Source organism: Oreochromis niloticus, linkage group LG7 (assembly GCF_001858045.2).
Source record: "Oreochromis niloticus isolate F11D_XX linkage group LG7, O_niloticus_UMD_NMBU, whole genome shotgun sequence".
NCBI lineage: Eukaryota > Metazoa > Chordata > Actinopteri > Cichliformes > Cichlidae > Oreochromis > Oreochromis niloticus.
In genome coordinates this window covers 17,038,812-17,061,145 of record NC_031972.2, presented here as the reverse complement: position 1 = coordinate 17,061,145, position 22,334 = coordinate 17,038,812, and the positions used below count along the sequence as shown (strand labels likewise).

Sequence of the window (22,334 nt, the reverse complement as noted above, 5' to 3'; positions counted from 1 at the left end):
AGGCTGTAACTCGCTCACAGCCTTTAATTCATGTTTCAAAAGGAATGAATGAATCTTTTAGAATAAAAATATGAAGTTCCCGTTTCGTTGCGTAAACAAAGGTGGTCAAAAAAGAGAAAGATTTTCAATTTTTTTTTACTTTTCAGCGCTCACTGACTGTTATTTTCTGATGATAACCTCTGTTTTGTTATTGTGCATCAGAGTGTACATCAGCATCTTCTGTGGTCATAAAGGGATGGACGTGGTCAGCAACAGGTAGGCTGTGACATTTAAACAATGCTCAGTTGGTACTAAGAGTCCCAAAGTCTCCCAAGAAAATATTACACCACTGCCACCAACTGTCAAATATTGATACAAGTCAACATAAAACCAAGCTTTCATTTTGTTTACACCAGCTTCTGGCCCTACCACCCAAATGTTACAGCAGAAATCGAGACTCATCAGATCAACGTTTTTCTCTTATTGTCCAATTTTGGTGAGTCTGTCTTAATTTAAACTTGTTTTCCTGTTGATAGGTGACAGGAGTAGCACTCGGTGTGATCTTCTGTTGCTGTAGTCTATCACCTTCAAGGGTTGACGTGTTGTGTTTTCACACATGCTCTTCTGCAAACCTTGGTTATAACAAGTGCTCATTTGTGTTACTTCTGCCTTCCTATCAGCTCAAAGCATTCACCTCAGACCTCTGACATAGCAAGTTATTTTTCTCCCTGCTGCTCACTACACATTTTCTGTGTAAACCATAGAAATGTTTGTGTGGAAAAACCAAGCAGATCAGCAGTTTCTGAACCATGCCAACCGCACCACCTTCAGCTGTATTTCTTACTCTTTCTGATGCTCATTTTGAACTTTCATTCATTCAACAATTCATTTCCACTATGTTTACATACCTAAATACGTTGAGTTGCTGCCTTGTGATTGGGTGATTAGATATTTGAGTTAAACAGATATACATAACAAGGTTGCCAGTAAATATGAGTATCCACTAACAACAGTATATTTCTGACAGAATACAAAGAAAAGCAGAAGAGTAACTGTTCTCACTTCTAATCACTGAAAGATAAGCTAGCTGGGTGCTGACAGATGTCTCATAAGTAGCACACAGATGTGATCTTGTTTTCCCAAAATGTGTATTAATGTGTAACTGTGTACATCCATAGTGCCTTAAAAACATTTCCAGACTTTATAAGAACCCTGAAGGGCAGAGACTGTACTGTAAGACATACCACCTTTATTAAATGCACAGTATCACAAGGAACATTTCCATTAATTGTGGATAAGCTACTCACATGATGCACAAAGCATTGGATTGATTCATAGAACTGTCTGATTAAAGCAGGATTAAATCTGCTAGGAGAATACGCACGCACACACACACACACTCAGATCCATACAAGCTTAGATGCATACACACACGCACACCCACACAGGCATACATCCTCTAGCAATCTGATGCATGTGCAAATACGCACACACACACACACACAAATACATATACACTCTCTTAAGTTCACACAGTAAGTAAAATTTTGTTATCTGCACAGGAATGAAAACTGTCATTTTTTTTTCTTCTTTTACTGTATATTTACAAAAAAATCATTAACACCCCCCTCGATATAGATTACATTCAAAAAAGGTCCCCACCCTTCTAGATTACATTCAAAATAATATACTATTCATGATGCAAAGTCACAGTTATTCATCTGAAAGAGGATCAAAATAGGCTACAGTCAGTCAGAGGGAGAGTGGTGGGGTTAGCCAGGAGGTAACTCTGACCTCCTCGCCACTGGCCACACATCTGCTGGGACACCTGTCGGGCCAGGAGAGTTCCTGATGTTTAGAGTCTGTGGTCGCTCCTGCGAGACAGGCAGCGTCTCAGACAGCCTCTGTGTGAGCTCCCCATCACAGTGGAGAGGAAACAGGAGATCATCTTCCTTCTTTTTTTTTTCTTCTTCTTCAGAGAAAAACTTTTTTTTTCAATTTCTTTTTTCAATTAAAGTCCTCTGTAGATCAAAAATTGCCAAAAAAGAAAACACAAAACAAAAGAAAAACAAAGGAAAAAAAAGGAGAAGATTGTATTCTCACCGGTATTATGAACAAGCACAAAGAAATTATACAATGTAGCACAAATCAAATTGTATTTACATATAGTATGTATTGCCAGTGGCCCATAACACGTTGTCTTCAATAGCTGTCACACAGTTTTGACATGATACCTGCTTAAAACGGATTATACTATTAAACATAGCCTACTATTCATATAGACAAATATCAGAACTGTACAGAATGGAGAGCTGCTTATGTACAGCGGACAGGTGACTTATTATTGAAGAACGCTGTGAGAAAAAACATAGGGACACACACACACACACACACAAACTGGGGTTTTTCTGTGCAATCATGGATTTTCTTTTCTTTCTCCTACAGCTGACAGCTGAGACTGAGGAGGGAGCTCAGTGCTAAGGTTGTGCATTGGAGTGTTTAAGTAATGCTACAAATTGCACTTAACAAAAAGAACTTATTGTCTCACTGCCTTTATACCTCTGCATGAAAGATTCCTGCTGATTTTTTGTTGATTTTTTTTTAGGTTTTTTGCAAATATTAGGATGAAACTTGCACTGGACACTTGCACCATGGTTGCTCTTTTAGCCTCTTTTTTAATATCAGGACAACAAAACAATTGAATATAATACAAGAGTGCAATCTGAAACCATTTGCTGCCTGTACAAATCACCACCGTCCTGGATGAAGAGCTGTCAGCCAGTCACCACATGGCTGGCTGGGGCCATGAGGAGAGATGAAAGCACCCCTGGGACATTTTAAGGGCAATCAGACTCCTAATTAATGCTTTTACTGCAGTCTCATAGCCGACTACATGGAATTGAAAATGACGATCTTCAAAGTGCACTCTTAATCCATACAAAGCCCCGGTACATAACCTAAATAAAAAAAAGAGCACCCCTGACATCTGAAAACCTCCCATGATGGAAACCAAACCACGTCACGCACCAGAGATTTCAGAAATGGCATTGCTGGTTGACGAAAAAACAACCTATGCCGCTGGGTCCCCCATCCTCTGTGATTTAGGTAAATGAATGAACGAAAAGGAATATTTGGCAAACAGAGCTTCACCCTTTAAAATGTCCCACTGAACACTGATGGCCTTCTTTCAAGAGGAAAAGGTATTTACAGAAAAGACGTGAAGTCGGGAAGCGCCTCAGAGGACCAGGATTGAAATCCGTGAGCCATGGATTTCAGTCAGCTTGCAAATTCTCGACATATTAAAATAGTCTGTGGCGTACGACACATTTAGCTTCAGCTGTGAACTAACAGGTTATTTTGTGTTATAGCGGAATAGGTGAGACACTGCTGAGAGAAGAAAATGATCTATCTACAGGCATGTATCCATAAACTGTCCATCACAAAGAGACACATTGCACGTCCCTTTGTTCATTTCCAGCTTATGGAATACAAGAGGGAAGTGATTTGATGCGGTGAGTGCAGACAGGGTGAGCTGTCTATTGGTCTCTTTTTATGCCTTTTACATACACTACGCCACATGTTTTGGAGCACTAATAATACGGGATCCTCTCTGCATTTTGGTTTCCACTTTGTGAAGCATGCCTCAACAACATCTGCAAATTTAAAAGAAAAGCAAAAAACAGCTAAAAAAAAAAACAAAGAAAAAAACAACAACCCAAAAATCACTCAAAAACCGTAAGGCTTTTTTCTCCGTGTGATGAAGACGCGGACAGGAGCATTTACAGTTACATTTACAGCCGGGGTTTCTGTACAAAGATGCGCTCGCGCAGCCTCCGCTTCCTCCTCCCCTTCCCCCCAGTTCCCGTCGTGTGCAAACACACAAACACTTGTCCACATTATGAAGCACACATGCACACGCAGTACATCACACGGACGCAGTGGCGCGTCAGCCCAGTATGTCCAGGTATACGGGCGAGGCTTTGGCCAGGCTCTGGAGCGTGCTGTGGATCTCCTTGATGTTCAGCCTCATGTAGGGCTCCCTCTGCCAGCAGCCCAGCATCAGGTCGTATACCTCCTTAGGACAGGTGCGGGGCCGCTGCAGCACTCGGCCCTGAGTGATGCACTCGATCACCTGGGGGAAAACATTGGTTGGTTTGTCAAAAAGAAGCTGATTTATCTACTGTCACATAATAATGTGGTTTGATAGCAAAAAATCTCTGCAGCTGGGAAGCGTGCAGGAACCAAATTGCACGTCCAGTTTATTAAAGGACGGCCTTGACATTTGGATAGCACAGAGTGCACACAGAGGTTTAAGCCCTAAGCTCACCCTTTCCAGGAACATTTTCAAAAAGATTTAGGTTTAAAAAAAGAATGCTGTTCATGAGCAAATAGTCTTTGTAATTCCAAAGACTTACATTTTAGGAGAGCTCCCACAATATGTGCCGGAAAAGGAAGATGCTTTTACATTTTCTCATTCAGTGTAGTGTATGTCATCTCAAGGGCAGGCCATTCATCAAGATTTTTCTTTGGTTTTATTTCTTAACACATGATATTAATTTCCCCCATCTGAAAGGAAACTATTCTGTTTACCGGAATAGCGCACAGTATCTTAAGCATCTTTGTTCTGCACTTCCATGAAGTTCTGAGGATTTTAAAACCAAAATGTTCAACAGTAAAGGGTTGCCATACTTGGATAGAAAAGCACACAATGGAGCACTATCAGTCATGGATTGGCCTCCACAGTGCCGGACCTCAACGTTATTTAAGCAGTGTGGGGTCAGCTTGACAGAGAACAGAACAAAAGGTAGCCAACATCCAAAGAAGAGCTCTGAATTTTGAATTTGGTTCTCACATCACATGCTTTGATACAACTCCTCTAGAGGCAGGACTGTTTTCAGTCATACTGTCATCAGTGTTATTCATCATGACCTGTAAACTGTGTTAAAGCAAGGTTATATCAGTTAAGGGTTATCAAAGTGTGCCCCAAGGGCCACTGTGGCCCTCAGCAATGTTTTTAGCAATGTGCAGCCCGACTGAATAAAGTAAAAGAAACTGTGCTGTATATTTCAGTCAAACACAGTTCAAATCATGCTAAATTACAGCTGTGCAGAGTTGTTATTTGCGCCTCACTGATGATTCAAAATAAACCACCATCGCTTAAACGCACTTATATCAATCTGTCTCTTTGTCCCAATATTTTGACTTTTGTTCTGGACTCCATATTTATTTCTTTTAAAGTATAAGATAATTTATGTTCTAGTTCCCGAGTATGTTATTTTCTAGTGCCTCTGAGTTTTAAAATCTAGTTTTAGGATGTTAATTACCCTTTTGTGTCCAGTCTGTGTCTCTTGTCTCGTTGTTTGTTTACCTTCGCTCTCCCCAGTCACGTCCTCATGTCTTTTTGGTCTCTCTGTGTTCCGTCTTCATGGCTGTCTGTGTTCCCTGTCTTGTCTAGTTAATACATTTGTTGTCCTGGTCCCTCTGTTTTTCCCCTTTCTGTTCTCGTGTCCATCTCTCTGTGTTTTTTGTCCTTTTGTCTCGCACGTCTGTCATGTCTCCTTGTCTGTTTATCCCAGTGTCAAGTCTCAGTGTATGTGTTACTTCCTGTTTTATTTTGAATCCACTATCTCATGTGCCTGATGTTAAATTTTGCTACCTTTGTCTTGTTTATTTTGATTATGTTAAACTGTGTTCTATCTACTCCCTCTACTCTACTTCCTTTAATCACCCTCCTGTGTATATATTGTCTACCCTCTCCCTCTGTTCTTCATCATGTCCTCTCTCATGGTGTTTGCAGCCTCTGTCTGTGTGTTCCTGGTCAGCTTAGTTTTTGTATATGGCCTCTGTTTTTCGTTGCCTTTTTTACCAGCAATAAAGCTGTGATATTGAGTTTTATATCTGTCTGCTGAGTCCTGCATTCTGGTTCCACACCCTGCCTGCCAGCAGCAAAAGCAAGCAAACTCCAGACAGACCATTTAGTCCACCAGAGGGATGATGGGAATTAAGGTGCACGACTACAGCCTACATTCATTAAATTACTAGACCATAATGTCAGTCTGGGCTTCTAAGACGTGTGGGTCAGGAATTTAATGCTTTGCTTGTGGTGCTAAAGACGCTTTCAGTCAGCTTACTGTTTAATAAATAAATTACTAGTTTTGGAATGATTTTGTTTATTGGTCTTCACCACTATACAGGCTCCGCACTGGCACTCTGCCATCAAAACTTATGAGAAGCATGCTATGAATGAATTCTTACATTACAAGTATTGAAATAATAGATTAAGTAGGCATTGTGCTAGAATAGGAATAAAAAATATGCTGACACTAAGATTTATTCACAGTCTCTGACTTTTTCTGCCGCAGTGCTTATATGGAGGCCAATGTATGTGAAGTGTAGGGTTAGGTTGAAACGCTGTCTGACCTCATTGTTAGAGAGCTGGTACCATGGCTGCTTGCCGTAGGTGAAGATCTCCCACAGCACCACGCCGAGGCTCCACACGTCACTCTCTGTGGTGAACCGCCGGTACATGATGCTCTCCGGGGGCATCCAGCGGATGGGCAGCATCGTATGACCGCCCACCTGCAGAAAGAACGACACAACAGCATTCATGAGAAACCAACACTGCAAGATCTGCTAAAGAGTTCAAAGCTGCTGAATATACTGACTTTATTGTTGTTTACTGTTGTTATTATAATGGGGGACTGTCAATAGATGTCAGTGATCGTGAAAAAAATACATCATTGTAGACTTTGTAGTCTTGCTATGGTACAATAGTTTGTTGTAATCCATTTATAATACATTATCATGTTTAATAGAAACACCAAGCTGCAACCAATCAGTCTGCAAGAACAGCCCTGCAATAAATGCTAAATTCAGGAAGGTTAAAATGTTCACAATATATATGCAAATCATAAAAAGTGCTTAATAACACTGATGTCTGATAGCTTAAAAAGACAACACTGGTCTTAAACCCCTTTAAAGCCTGAACCATGAAACCAGAACATGTTTAATGTTTATTGAACCTTCTAACAACTTTATTAGAAAATGAATTAAATACTAATCTACATATATGAGTTTAATTTTTAATCATCACACTGATGATATACAAGTCTGAAAAGCTCCCCAAAACTCATGCATCACATATGATGCACTAGACATCACGGGGTTAAGGTTAATGTGTATGATTTTTTTCTTGTATGCTATTTATGACGATGAAAACAATTCTTTGTGTCAAATTAACAAAGATTATCCAGCAAATCCTAACTGCAATATTAATTTACACAAACCTTAAATAACCCAAAATAAATATTTGAACCCTAAATTAAACAGCACCACTTTCAAGACATGCCGTTCATTCACCCATTTTCTGGTGCACATCCAGGTCTAGCTTGCTCAAGTGAAAACAAATGGAGAACCACTATATTCATAATTTAGTGTTGCATATAATAAGCTTACTGATTAGCACTAAACACAATAAGTAATAATAATGGTAGTAGTACTAGAAATAATACTAAATTCATAGAAGAAGGACGGCAGTTCTAAAGGTAAAAGGACATACTACCCAGTACTAGAAATATGTATTGCTGGGTTAAGTGTCTGGTTACATGTGACAATTTGATGACCTGTTTCTGTTAGCTTATTTGGCTCATTTATGTGGCATTGGGAGATGAATTTGGTCAACCACGCAGACATCCTCTTCCATTGTTTTTAATCTGTTTTAATGCAGTCTGTCAACCACCAATCCAACTATGGGGCACAAATATAAAATTCTAGTAAACTATCAAAGGTTTTACTCATGTCTTTGTCTTCACTCATGTGAAAATAATTCGTGTGATTGAAGGTAACACTTGCTCTAAGTGCATGTGTGGACTGACTTCTGACTTCCAAAGTAAGCAAGTGAAACAGGATCCTGGTGCCGTTCGCTTTGCTAATGTGTTTGATAACGGGATTTGGTGGGAACCCCTCTTAAAGGTGATCTTATTAGATGCAGGAAAATGCATCTTGGAATTGATTTACAGTAAGAGTCTTCACATTTCTGACTTCACTTTGGGCAGCAGAGGGCACTGTGGGATTCACGCTGGCATGTGAGACACAATGAAGGAATGAAATATATGTATCAACTCAGTGTTACTATTAACATGATAGTTTTGTTTCTTTGACCTGCATTGTTTTTTATACAGATTAGAGAATTTGCATTTAAACTGCAATAAAAAAAAAGAAACAATGATCATCATTCTTGCAGCTGCACAGTTGTTTAAGCCTGGAATTAAATTTGATCAGTTCCATATTTTTTGTGTATAATGAGGTGAAGTGAAGTAAGGGAAGAAAGGGGAAAATATCTAAAATACTTACTCTGTAGTAGTCTGAGCTGTAAACATCTCTGGACATGCCAAAGTCTCCTATCTTGACCAGCAGGTTTTCTCCTACCAGGCAGTTCCTTGTTGCCAAGTCTCTGTGGACAAAGTGCTGGGAGGCCAGGTAGACCATGCCAGCAGCAATCTGTTGGGCAATGTGCAGCATCTGGGACTGAGTGAGCTCCACCAGGATGCTGTGTTGACCGTCTGCCATGAGCACTGCATCGGGACCGTGGGACCTGCACCCAGAAACCGTTGCATAGTTTAGAAAATAATGCAGCAGCATGAACCATTCTGTCACTACTGTAATACATGAATGTGATATTAGCAATCAACTAACTAATTAACGAAACATTAACCTGAAATTATTTAACATTTTTCTCACCAAGTAAAAGAATACAAAAAAATTTGTTCTAGCCTCCCAGTCTTGATCATAATGTGATGTTTCTATTAGCTGTATTTTTCTTTGGGTTCTAGACTGTAGACTGCAAATAGCACAAGTAGTGCATTAATTTGATCTTTGAAAATATACTGTAATAGAGAGTCTCAGTATTTTCTTGCATTTTGGGAAAAAAATAATCAAGAAAGTGATTTTTTTATTGATTACTGATATGGTGATTAGTCTCATACTCGTACTCAGTATATTCAGTACAATCACACAGAGTGTGTTATAATATTGACCAGACTAGATAATGAAGATGTAAAATTGACTTTAACATGTTGAGCTTTTTTTGTTACATTTGATTTAAAAAAAAAACATATTTATCAAAGTTAGAAGCTACAAAATAAACATACAGGTAAGAGAGAATTATTTGAAACTGTTACAATAAGCCTAGGCTGCTGATGGCATCCCATGATGCACTATACGCCAATTTGGATTTGACCATTAGTTTTTATCAATCTCTGACTCTCTGTCTGACTCAATGTCATTTTTTATCCTGTCTTCATCCCCTCACCCCCAACCGGTCACAGCAGATGGCTGCCTTTCCCTGAGCCTGGTTCTGGCGGAACCTGTTAAAAGGGAGTTTTTCCTTCCCACTGTCGCCAAGTGCTTCCTCAAAGGGGGTCAATTAATTGTTGGGGATTTTTTCTGTATTATTTTATGGTCTCAGAATTACAATATAAAGTGCCTTGAAGCGACTCCTGTTGTGATTTGGTGCTATATAAATACATTTTAATTGGATTGTTTCTTGTTACAAACTCTTCCCTTCGTTTTCATGTTACTTTATTCCTTTTGATTTCTAGTCACCATCACTTTATTATTTCCATACAGCATATACAGCCGCTTGTTAATGTAAATACTTAATCAGCCAATCACATGGCAATAACTTTACTTTACATTTAGGCATAGAGACGTAGATGTTATAACCAAAGTACACAGAAGAGCATCTCAATAAGTGTAATTCTGAAGTAGATGGACTGCAGCAGCAGAAGACCACACTGGGTGCCACTCCTGTCAGATAAGAACAGGAAACTAATGCTTCATGTGGGCTCACCCAAAATTGGATAATAGAAAATTGGAAAAGCGTTGCCTGGTCTGATGAATCCAATTCCAAATGGTAGGGTCTGAATTTGGTGTAAACAACATGTAAAGCATGGATTCATCCTGCTTTTATACCAGCAGTTCCAGCCACCGATGGCGATGGAGTGCTGTCGTGAATGTTTTCTAGACACACATGGACTCTTCGGTATCAATTTATTTATAATTTAAATGCCACAGCCTACCTCCATCCCTTTATGACCACAGTGTACCCATCTTCTGTTGGCTGCATTTAGCAGGTTAATGTGCCATATCATAAAGCTCAAATCATCTCAAACTGACTTCTTGTACAGAACAAAGAGTTCATGTAAGCCTACTCAAATGGCCTTCACAGTCACAGTCACTGATTCCGTCATGCATCACACAGCAACTGTGTGATGCTATCATGTCAATATGGACAGAAATCCCTGAGAAATGTTTCCAGCACCTTGTTGAACCTGTGCCATGAAGGATTAAGGCAGTTGTGAAGGTAAATGACCTGTTCTTACACAGCACTTTCTACTCTAACTCAGCACTCAAAGCAATTGTTGCTACAAGCTTCATTCACCCAATCACACACATTCAAACAAGCACCTTGTCTGACATTTTCATACACAAATGCATAGAGGAAAACTCGGGGACCACTATCTTGCCCAAGGAAATTTTCAGATGCAGATTGGAGTAGCTGGGGATTAAACCTGTGACTTTCACATTGGTATATACCCGGCTCTACCTCCTCCATAGCCAAGGCTGACACTCAACGGTGCGAAACAACAGAAAGGGGATCTAACCCAGTCCTAGCAATGTGCACTTTATTGATTTGCTTTTATTCTTTTTGTTTTATACAACATTTTGGATTATTATTTTTTTAGCACACTTGTTATTTTTAGTTATTTCTTTTCACAAAATGTATTTTATGTTGTTATCGCCTGCCAGTCCTTACACAAACCATTTGACATTCACTGATCTGCATCAGAGGTACAACAAGTAACTGATTAGTAACAGATACCAGTAGAAGATCTAAAGAAGCTTACCTGAGGAACTTGTTGAGGTCCCCGTGTTTCATATATTCAAACACCATGATTAGCGGGTCGCTCTCTACGCACACTCCATAGAAGGTGACGATGTGCTCGTGCTGCAGGTTGGTGAGGAGCTCAGCCTCTCTGTAGAAGTCTGCTCTGCCGCTCTCGCTGGCCTCTTTCAGTGTCTGAAACAAGACAGGGTCAAAGATGAGAGGCAAACGGTGAGAAGCATTATCTGCAGGAACGTACATCTAATGACTAGGATTTACTGAGTGACTGTCAAGCTCATTGATCGTTTGATCTGTACCTTGACTGCCACGTGGATCTTCTCCTGGTCTGGTGTCAGGTTGTAGCATTCAGCGAGAAAGACCTTCCCAAAGGCTCCTTCTCCCAGCTCCCGCTTCAGCACAATGTTGTGTCGCTTGATGTGCTGGACAACTTTAATGCAGAAGAAGTCAAATCACCCTCAAGGTTATGTGTACATTGGGATTTTAAGTGGGCATTTTTGGTGCATACAGAACATTTGTCTTCACTAATCTCACAACAGACAAGCACGTGTCTTCTAGATTGCATAATTTATGTGATGACAATTCAAAAACTGAAAGATATTTAAATTAATATGACAGAAAATATATATATTTAGCAAATTGCATAATTTACAAAAGGACTTAAATACTTATCTAAACTATCTGTTTTTACAATTCAATACTTTGTGTAGATTCATAAAGTATAAAATAAAAAACTGCTGAGTTAAGCCCTTTGTCCGAGCTGGTGTTCCTGCACATCTCCTGTGGTCCAACTATCCAGCCGGTCTAAGGAACTGGAGTCACTATCACAGTGCAGCAGGATGCCAAAAATAAATATGGCGCCTAGCAGCGATCCCTGCATGGATTTATCAGAAAAGGCCCAGGTTACCCGGCGTTTGTCGAACGAGGCAGTAACTCACACGTGTTGGATTTCAGCATGCTGCCGGAGTTACGGAAGTACTGGGGGTTCTCGATGACAGGAATCTTTGTCATTCCAATGATCACTGCGTCTGGACCCATCTCTGAGGATGACGGGGTGTTGTTGCCATTGGAGACGTGATGGAGAGGGCTGGCAGAATCATCGTCATTACTGATAACTGAGGAGGAGCCTAGAGAGCCACAGAGGAGGTGGAGAAGGAGGAGAAGAGAAAGACAGCGCAGAGAAGAAGACGAAGAAGTGTAAAGCTGTTAGTCATAAAGGAAGGGGAGTAAAAGCAGAGTGAAAAGAGATTGACAGAGGGACTACAGGTTACATGAAGTATGTCAGATTACAGATTATAGGCAGGTTTACTGAACAATGTAAAAGGATGAGCTCAGGCCAAAGCAGAGCTCACTAATTCCTGTAGTAATTTCCATATTCACACAGTAGGAACAGCACAGGGCCAACACTACTGCTTACTTTCAAACCCCTGAGATGCCATTTATAAAAGGTACATAATAACTAGAGATATTAGGACATTCTAATGTTTCATTAACATTAAGTGAGAACAAATGCTTAATAACACACTGAATGGTTTCTGTGTATGTGTTATACACTGTTATTGAAGGTTCACGAGCTGTTTATGCGTCAGTTATGAATATTAACAAGATGTTGAAATTGCTGAAAAAAGTCATACTAAATAGTTAGAATTTTTTTAAAGTGTTTTAGCTGAGGACAAAGACTGGAAACTGTGGCTGCATGACACCAGATTTTACTGGATAGTTAGCTGCCAGCTGTAACATCATTTTAGTGGTGATAAGCACAAAAAATAATAAACAAGGAAAAGGAAATTCAACAAATGTAAAAGCAAAAAAACAAAACAAAGTGTACTAGAACAAACACATGAAATCTGATAAATTATTCAAATCTGAAATCTGGTATAGCAAATCTGTTTGATTATGATGAGAGAAAACTGAATACATGAAAGAATATTATCATGAGATGATCAGAGCCAATGGTAGTAAGAAAATGATATAAATAAATACATACATGAAAAAAGAGCTTGCAGTCAGTATATGGAGGGAGCCTGGGAGGGTTAGGATGATTACAGTTAAGACATGCAAGCTTTTTATTGCATGTCTTAACTGGCATTAGGTGACAGAATTGAATTAAAATGTTTTTCTTGCCTGCATAATCGTTTATTTGGTTATGTCATTTGGTCCACAAGTAGTCGGATGATGACACTTTTTAAAATAATCTTGCCTCTGTACAGCACCAAAGTGGAAATCAAATAATTGCTAAGTGATTAAAGTGCAGACTTTCAGCTTTAATTCGATGGGTTTTTAAAAAAAAGCATCGCTTTAACTGTTTAGCTAAAGTCTATTTCAGGAATTACAGAATTACAGATAGTCCTCCCAGTTTCAGTGGCTCAAAAGAAATTGGACAATTGAGTTATAAGCAGTTTCATAGGCATTTGATGTCTGTTCCCTTATTATTATTTTGTGATAAATGAAGGAGATAACACATCTGGAGTGGATGCATTTAGTAGCTGTTCACTAGAACTCTGAATATGAAGTCCCAAGAGATGTCTATTCAAGCGCAAGAGGCTATCATTAGCCATCTCAACAATCTGGTGCTTCTTAAAAGGAAGGAATTGACTGGCCAGCAACACCAAAAAGCCCTGAAGACCACAGAAGATGACTAAAGTGGATTGTTTCAAAGTTATTTCCTTTGTTAAAAAACTCCTTCGCAATATCTAACAAGTCAAAAACACTCTTGGGGAGGTTTGGAAAAAAATTACCATCAAGAGAAGGCTTCATGAATGGAAATGCGATGGTTTCACAACACGGTGCAAACCACTGGTTACATTCAAGAACAGGAAGGGCAAATTAAACTTTGCCAGAAAACATCTAAAATAAAAACTTCTGGAAAAAAAGTTTTGGATACAGAATTATACCAGAATTATGAGTCAAAGCGTACTGCTTTTTCTATCAAACGTAGTACAGATAATGCTATAGCATGGCAAGTATGACCACCAGTACAACTAACTCACTGGTGTTTAGTCATGATGAGACTGCTGATAGAGGCAGCAGGATGAATTGTGATGTTTACAGGGCTGCACTCTCTGCTCAGATTCAGACAAATGCTGCAAAACTGATAAAGTGCAAAGTGCAAATGGATAATGACCTAAAGGATAGCGCGAAAGAAACCTAAGAGTTTCTCAAGGCAAAGAAATCAGATATCCTATAATGGCTGAGTGAGTCATCTGATCTCAACCCAATAGAGCACGCTTTCTAGTTACTGAAGACAAATCTGAACGCAGAGAGACCCTCAAACAAGCAGCAACTGAAAAAAACTACCATTGTCCAAGTAGTTATGGACCTAACTGCATTTCAGAGGAAAGCACGTGATGTTAAAACTTGTGTTCTAGTATCTATTATATGTTTTAAAGGGACCTTTAAGGCATCTTTCTATACACATATATTCGGATAAAAGATGTATTGTGCCACTGACATATTGAAAAGTTGTTTCTGTGTTTTAGCAAATGTCAGGGTGACCAATATGGGGTTTCTTGTATTTCAGGGATAGTTCAACTCCAAGCAGCCTGGAGTGGACTGTCTGCGACCTGGAGCTGAGGATAACGTTTGCGTGATATTTATTTGCAGTGATGGCCAGAGTTTCCAGGATAAACTGCCGGTTGTAGCCTCACTTCTAGCAAACACATGTGATATTGTTTAACTCAGGGTAAGGAAGCACAAATGTATATCTTGAATTATCAGCTTAGTTGTTTTTTTTAGAAAATGTTTGCACCTTTAATGCCAAACTTGGAGTTTCTTCCGTATTTCAGTATGATCACCATCAGAACACAACCGATCAGGGCAACGCCAGCAATTCCCACAACTACATACACCTAGGAAGGAAAAAACTAAGATGGAGTCATGAGGCGATAACAGGAGCTGCTTTTTTAAAAAAAAGAATTGAAATAAACAAGAAAATATATATTGTGTATTTTAAGGGTTTACAACAAGAGGTAGGTACCACTGCTTTAGATGGAGCGGGCTGATTAGGGTCACTTACAGCAACACTGTCATCCGGTGGAGTGTCTGTAGGATCTGAAAAAAAAATGGGTCTGAACATTTTAAACCAATAACATCTAGTGAGGTGAGTGAAAGCATGCCAAAATGCTGACTGTTAGGTTCATGCAAACTTGAGAGTTGAAACACCCACCGTCTGGGCAGAAGACGAAGGCACAGGCAACGGCAGGAAAGAGACGGGGACATTATCAGAGTTCATTTTAAATTTGCACTCAATCATCATCATGCTAACAAGTACAACATTTGTCCGGATAAGCCAAATCAGTACTTACAATACTCGATGTCATCTGTAGAAAGGAAAAGAAATGAAAAAAAAAAAAGCATGTCAGCAGCCAGCAGCTGACTTCAATAAACGGACTCGTGTGAAAAGACAGAATACTGACCCGTATGGTTGATGTTAGGCGGGTGGAGAAACTGGGCAGAGATGTTCTTCTCATCCCTGCCATACTTATTCTCTGCGACCAGCTTGTACTCTCCGTTGTGAATGTGGGTGGGGTTGACCAGCTGCAGGCAGCCGTGTTGCTGGTTCTCTGTGGTCACGTGGATCATGGTGCGGATGTAGTCCTGCTCCTGGAGAGGCTTGTTATTGTGGTACCACCTTAGCTCCGGCTTGGGGTTCCCCGTTACTGTGAAGGGGATGCACCAGTGGTGGTCCCGCTCTGGAGACAGGAGTGTCAGGATGGTGGGGGCAACTGACACAGAGGCAACAGTAGAGGAAGAGTAATCACAAGATGATAGGAAATAAACACAAGGAGGGAAGCCAATAGGTAAAACAACATCTGAGGGATTTTGAGTAAGTGACAAAAAGTATGGGAAGGGAAGGGGGACTGATCACACAACATCTGACCACTGACAAGATGAAAACACGGAGAAAGAGGAGGAGGGTGGAACTAAACAAGCAGAAGTGTATGGCAAGGCATGAGGAGCTTCACAGGAGGAAGAGTTATGGACAGGAAACATGGAGAGTCAATAAGGTTTGCCAAGAGACACTAATGATAACAAAATGAGGAGCCTTCTGCTTCCAGTGGAAAAACAACGTCTCGAAGAAGGCATTTAAAAGTTCATCACATTAAATTACACAAATTAAACTTAGCAACGCAAATATAATTTCTAGAGATGTGCGCCATGGTTAAAGTCCTTACAAAGAATATTGAGCTGAAGGCTGGCCTCGGTCTGACCGACCATGTTCTCGGCACTGCATACGATCGCCCTGCCATTATCATCAGGAGACAGGCCTGACAGGGTGAGGATGCTCTCTGTATCCACAGATTTAACCTGTAAACACATTATTATTTTTTTCATTATGTTTCCTGTATACAGAAAATTGTCTTGATCTTATGAAACCGACTACTATTAGCTGACTGTACAATACAGGCTCAAACGGCTATGACACACAGACACCAGAGTAGTTAGCAAAGTAGCCAGGGAGTTTTAAAGAGTTACTTAAAAGTTCAAGTACCTAAAAGGAATGAAGACACTTATACTGGCTAAAGATAAACATTTGAAATTCTATAAACAAATGCTGAAAAATATTATGGACCAGTACTTAGCAAACTAAAATCAATGTGAGATGATAATTGAACTAGTAGCTAGAAGTGGCTAACAGCTAGCTAAAAGAAGCACAGAGAACATATGAACGGCAAAGAAAGTAAAAGCAGTTGATACACATTTTAAATAGCACAAGGTAGAAAAGCAGTGTAAATGAGCTAAAAGTGGCTAATAAATTCAAATAAAAAAGACAACTTTTCTAATTGTTATTAGAAAAAGCTGACATAAGAATAGCAAAACAATTAGCTAAAAGCATCAGCTAAAATAGTTACAAGTACTCAGTACAGACTTAACCAGAAACAAGCCAGTTCAACAGTATTAATGTCCAATTTTATATATTTAAAATTATTAATTCAAAGCTTGAAATCTTATGTTGACAACTTCACAACTCAGAATTTATCTAAAGATGCCCTTTAAAGGTCTACAAACACAGTCACAAACTTTTAAGCACTTAAAAGTAAATTTCAGCGTTTGAAACCCCTGAATGCTTGTAAATCACCCAGAATATATATATATATATATATATATGTATATACATATATGTATTTTTTTTCCAACATTAGTGATATGTTTCGCATTGCTTACAGTAAGCTGTTTCAAATTAGAAACTAGTCTCAGACCAGTCTAGTCCATGTCCTCATAGTCGTTTAAAAATACTAGTTGTTAAAATCGTCCCGTCTGTTGGAAATACTATTCACGAGGATAAAGATAAATTAAATATATACATTTAAAAACAGCAGGTCACTTAAAATTTTCAGTGCCCATGTTTGTAATAATCAAGGAATACGATGTGTTTTGAAACACTGAAGCACTAAAGAACATAAGCTAATTAAGTTTGGCAACAGAGGCTTTTTAGTTAGTTAGAAAGTGGCATTTAATTAACTTGTTTTAATAAATAAATAAATAAAAGAATTTCCCAAATTAGGGACAATTAAATTATTTCTTCTTCTTATCTATATATTTGATTTTCCCATGAAAACAACTAAATTAAATGTGATTCTTTTATATTAATTTTAATAATAATAATAATGATAACAATAACAATTTACATGTTATTTTAAATAACTTTTTAAAAGTATAAAATATCACCAAGGTAAAGCTCTTCGAGACTTCGTAAAGGTGGAGCCATGCCAAAGGTTTAAAAATGAAAACAGAAAGGTAGATCACCTTACCTCTTTGTGGGTCGAGAGCTCTTCAGTGTTCCACACAATCTCGGGAGCAGGGGAGCCTGAGGCAGTGCAAATAGCTTTGACATTACTCCCCTCCATCTGAGTCACATTTCTGGGGGTGACCTCTACCGTGGGAACCACTGTGAGAAAACATGCAAACCATAAAAGTAAAAGGAAACTCGATCAGATTGTTTCCCTTTAAACTTTCTTTCTTTGTTTCAGTCCCTTACTGTGCATCCACTCATTCAAACATTCGATATCAGTCAGTCTACTCAGATTTGCTTATTGTGGGATGGTTTCACTTTACCACAGTCTGGCGGCTGGAAGGTAGCAAAGTCCTGCGCCACTCCTCTGTCATCTGTGCATGTCAGCTCTGGACTGTCTGTTTCTTCCTGGAGTCTTAGCTTGATCCACAAGTTCTCACAAACACAATCCAGAGGATTCCCAAACAGAAGAAGCCTAGAAAGACAATAGAGTACATGAGACACTACATAGAAAAGACGTAGATACACTGATAGGTTTGTGCGTATGCGTCACTTACGGAAATGTAATGTTAAAGTTCTGAAATGTTCTCCATGACAGTGTTGACAAGTTATTGTCTCTGAGATTTCTGAAAGGAGAGGAAAAAAACAAACAAACAGAAAATATTCAACTACGCATTCTTACATGTTTAATAATGAAATAACTGGAGAGGCTGTGTAAAATTCTTCTTACACATATTGAAGTCTTGTATTGTTAAAAAACGCGTCCGGTGATATAGATGTCAGTCTTGTCTTTGTGACCGTTCTGTTGGAAGTTAAATTGTAGTTACTTGAACTTTAACTCCACTTTCAACCATAAAAAAACACAACACTGAATGTTCTACTTACAGGTTTCTTAGGTTTATGTAGTGCCTCAGACTGCTGTCACTCAAGTCAAACAGCCTGTTTTGATTAGCAATGTATCTGTGGAAAAACAAGGTAAAAGGGAAAGCTTGGTATGGTGCAGGGTTTTAGTCAAACTATTCACACAAAAAATGTCAAATATTGAGTCGAAAGTGTGATTTAAACTGGAATTGAGATACAGGTCCTAATAAACTCTCAAAAAACTCAAGTGTTGAATGGGAAATATGTGTATTTTATAAAACTAATAACTTTTTTTGAATAAAACTCATTTTGTTGTTTTGCAAGTCAGCAATGTAAAATTGTACGGCTCCCAAGTTAGGCTAGCTATTTTACTCAAGGAGTCTTGTCTCTAGTGCATTTGTGAGTATAACATTACTACAACAGCATGTACTGACGATGTGAAGTGACATGTTTACCTTGTTTACCAAAAACAATGTTTTTCTTTTGTTTTTTTAAACAACTTTGTGGACTAATAACTGTAATAAACTGTTTTTGTTTTCATAAAACTTAACGTGGGGGATATGGCTGGGTATGCCACCAATAATAATGATAATAATGATAATAATAATAATAATAATAATAATACTAATTTGTAGGGAAATTAGCTCGATCAGAATGAATGAATTGGAGTTATTAACTCTAACCAGGTAAAACACTGTCCAGGGACAGTCTAACAGCTTAATCTGGGTCCTGAGCCATGATCAGACTGGGTGTGTCAGTATTTGGCTGGAGGTTGATAAGCAGGAGACCTTTCAGCTGCTGATATATAAGGAAACTCAAAGTTGCAGACAGAACGATGGTGCCTTTATATGTGAAGTTTTGGAATCAAATTCAAAGTTGCAACTGAGCAATCGCAGATGTGTCTACGTGCACAATGAAAAGTTATTTTTATTTATGCTGAAGCATGTAATTGTATTTTGGACTAAGGAGGTTTCTGTTTGGAAAGGAGGCATGTCTGTGAGATAGTTAGTGCCGAGAAAGAGAAACACTATTATGTTTCTTTGCTCTGCAGCGAGATTTAACTAAGTTTTGTGATTTGAGGAAAGTTTTTTTTAAAGGTTTGTGTTTTTTCCTTTGTCTAGTCCTTTGCGAACGTAAAGCTTCATCACATGAACATGCTGTTAAATTAATTATCATGCCAGAAGATGGCTTTTTTCCAGCGTTTGGGAGGTTTAGTTATCCGGACAGTGCCTATGCTGAGAGGTTTCAGTTTAGGTGAGAAGGTGCTTTCAGACATTGATATCCTTAGGAGTGGGATTTTTTTCCATATCTAAATTTTTGGTAATTTTTTTTTTTTTTTTAACTAAGGTCCATGTTGGGAACTGTAGGTCCCAGTGGTGAAACCGTGAACTTGACACAGATGAAGCTTTACCCATCTCACTGTTCCTAAATCTGCTTCTGGTAAGAGGCACTACTACGGTCCACCTCTTGTCTCTCTATGGTGATAAAATGCCTACTTTCATGTCTTCTGCGTTTTGTGCTCTGCTTCAACAGCGTAATTTGGGGAGACTGAGAAAGTGGTGGTATTTTTGTTTTATAGATTTTCTTCAGGACGCTGCTTGTGAATTCCTACACAGCACTAACGCGAGATTTAAAATATCTAACAAATGAGACTTTTGGAGAACACAGTCAAAACTTGAAATAGCTTTTCTGAATTTGTAGCAAGTAACTACATATTTTATAGAGTTTTTAAAGGCTTGATTGTAGAATGAAAAACATTTATGAATTATTTTGAGGTGGAATGATTGTCCTGTTTTAACTGGTATTTCATTAAAGCTTCAAATGATCTGAAAAAACAAATAAACAACATCAACAACTTGTGAGTGTTGCTAACTACTGATGGGTTTGAGACTGACTGCTCCTCATGTAGATGTTTACGTCCTGAAGATTGGAGGATGCCCTAAAACTACAAAATGAATCTAAAGAGCCAGTGCTGCCTTTGAAGTGACGCCTTATAGTATCACTAACAGGAATTTTTAAATTCATGGTTGATTTTCAGAAGGTGCCCGGCCTGATGTCCTTCACTGATGTTGTACACACTGCCTTAAAAAAATCTGGAACAACTGCATTATTTACAAAGTGAAGAACATAAAAAAAAAACATATAGGCACCTGAAAGACTTTTATTTTTATTTGCAAAGTAAAAATAAACACGTTGACCCCAAGTAAACTACATTCACGGTGAGCTGATGTGACGCCTATTCAGCCTGCCTGCCTCCGAAAACTCACTCAGTCTCCCCTTTGCTCCGCTGGGTGCCATGCAGTGGTGTACTTGTGCGGGGTTGTAGCAGGTAAGCTTCAACACAGACCTACACACTGACGCAGATGAGGCTCTACACAACTGTGGGTAGCCTATTGGCAGCTGTATACAACTGATGCGATCTCATGTGTAATGTGCCAACAACATGAAGTATTCAGGCTGCTTCACACCGCCGCCCAAAAACCGAGTGAGCACCTCGGAGGCTCCGTTAGGCCTGAAAATTTACTCCATCACTACCATTGGAGCTGTTTTGTAAAGGAAAACACCGACTAATCCAAATAAGCCTGACGCACAACCTCGCCACCATAACGCGCTCGCGCACGCGAGCAACTGCCTCTGTCTCACACACACACATGCGCGCGCGTAAAAGCACACGCACGCACACATATACGAGGCTACATGATCTGACATTGGTTATAAGAATAAAATAAATTCTGTGTCGGGAAAAGCGCTAAACATGGATCTCTACTGATGTTTAATCCACAAGGAGATTCCAGACCTCCATTAATAAGGCTGCTGATCTTATTCTCACCCTTATTGTTATTATAATTATTGTTATTATTAGTAATATTATTATTAAAATACCAGCCCCAACTATTTGATATTCCAGCGACCTACAGATTCCAGGGGAGCTCTTTACGCATTGCTTCCTAATGAGTTAATAAGCTGTCGGTGCGATCGTTTTCATACACTTACATCTCAGTGATGTTTTCCATGTCATCTAACGTGAGGACAGGGAAATCCTCGATCCCTGGTGCAGAATCAATACAAACAATTCTTGAGATGCTGCAAGTGCAGGATGCGGGGCAAGCATCGCTAAATCTCCACAGCCCCATCAAAACCAAAAACAATCCGACACGAGCCATGCCATATTCCCCCGCGCTGGAGTCCATCGCAGGTCCAATGGTATCCCACGAATCCCCCAAACAGAATCAGCTCAAATTGAATTATTAAGATTTCCTCCCTCGCCGCCTTTTTTTTCGGCCAAGTTAATCCTTTCGACTCCGCAGGGAGAGAAAAAAAAGACTACGCTGTCGGCGAGGAATGCGCAGAGCTCACGGTTTAATATCAAGATGCCATGGACTGGCCTTCTCGTCTCCGCAGAGCTGGTATCACACTACTGCATATCGATGCCGTGAAGCAAGGTGTCAAGTGGTCCGTCCTGGTGCTGCTGCCGCTGCTGCCTCACTCCCCTATCGGGGGCCACAGGACTGCTCGCCACTGCCTTGTAAAACAAATATGAGGTGTTCCAGATGTTTAGAGATCAATAGGCAGGGCCCCCACGAGCGGTTTGTCGTGTGTGTATGTATGTGTGTGTGTGTATGTGTGTGTGGTGATGTGGGGGGGTGGGGGGTGGGGGAGACTGCACAGTGGAGTAAGGATGCGTGGTGATGCTGCGTGTGTAGGGAGGAAGGCTACCTGCATCCGTCTATCGATTATCGCCGAGGACGAGCGCATCTCACCCTGCCATCACTGGGACGGGACTTATAGGAGTGGGGGGGTGGGAAACGTGATTGCGATTGTGCCCTGAAAATGTTATTTTTGTCATTTTTTAAAAAA

At 39.5% G+C, this 22,334-nt stretch overlaps 1 protein-coding gene across 2 annotated transcripts; it reads right to left on the bottom strand.

Moving 5' to 3' along the window:
- Nucleotides 1-1,208: 1,208 nt before the first annotated feature.
- ntrk2b (neurotrophic tyrosine kinase, receptor, type 2b) lies at nucleotides 1,209-22,133 on the bottom strand. Of its 2 annotated transcripts, none has more exons than XM_005456226.3 (18): nucleotides 21,471-22,133; nucleotides 18,501-18,575; nucleotides 18,346-18,417; nucleotides 18,173-18,241; nucleotides 17,939-18,090; nucleotides 17,635-17,771; nucleotides 16,057-16,189; nucleotides 15,298-15,606; nucleotides 15,187-15,201; nucleotides 15,048-15,050; nucleotides 14,859-14,932; nucleotides 14,631-14,730; nucleotides 11,821-12,009; nucleotides 11,182-11,312; nucleotides 10,887-11,059; nucleotides 8,332-8,572; nucleotides 6,400-6,558; nucleotides 1,209-4,111 (listed from the first exon to the last, which is right to left on the bottom strand). In XM_005456226.3, exons 1-18 carry the CDS (start codon nucleotides 21,665-21,667, stop codon nucleotides 3,926-3,928), a joined length of 2,415 nt encoding a protein of 804 aa, XP_005456283.1. In that variant the 5' UTR covers nucleotides 21,668-22,133; the 3' UTR covers nucleotides 1,209-3,925. The 2 variants fall into 2 exon arrangements, with proteins under 2 accessions (XP_005456283.1, XP_003451571.2); XM_003451523.4 differs by having other exon boundaries at nucleotides 14,898-14,932.
- Nucleotides 22,134-22,334: the final 201 nt, after the last annotated feature.

Bases quoted from the DNA above. Each gene is read 5' to 3' on its own strand.
- ntrk2b (XM_005456226.3), bottom strand. From the start codon at position 21,667: ATGGACTCCAGCGCGGGGGAATATGGCATGGCTCGTGTCGGATTGTTT. The intron at 18,576-21,470 runs GTAAGTGTATGA...GTTTTTCCACAG, and splicing joins ATGGAAAACATCACTGAGAT to ATACATTGCTAATCAAAACA. The intron at 12,010-14,630 runs GTGCAAACATTT...GTGGCTCTCTAG, and splicing joins CTCCAAGTTTGGCATTAAAG to GCTCCTCCTCAGTTATCAGT.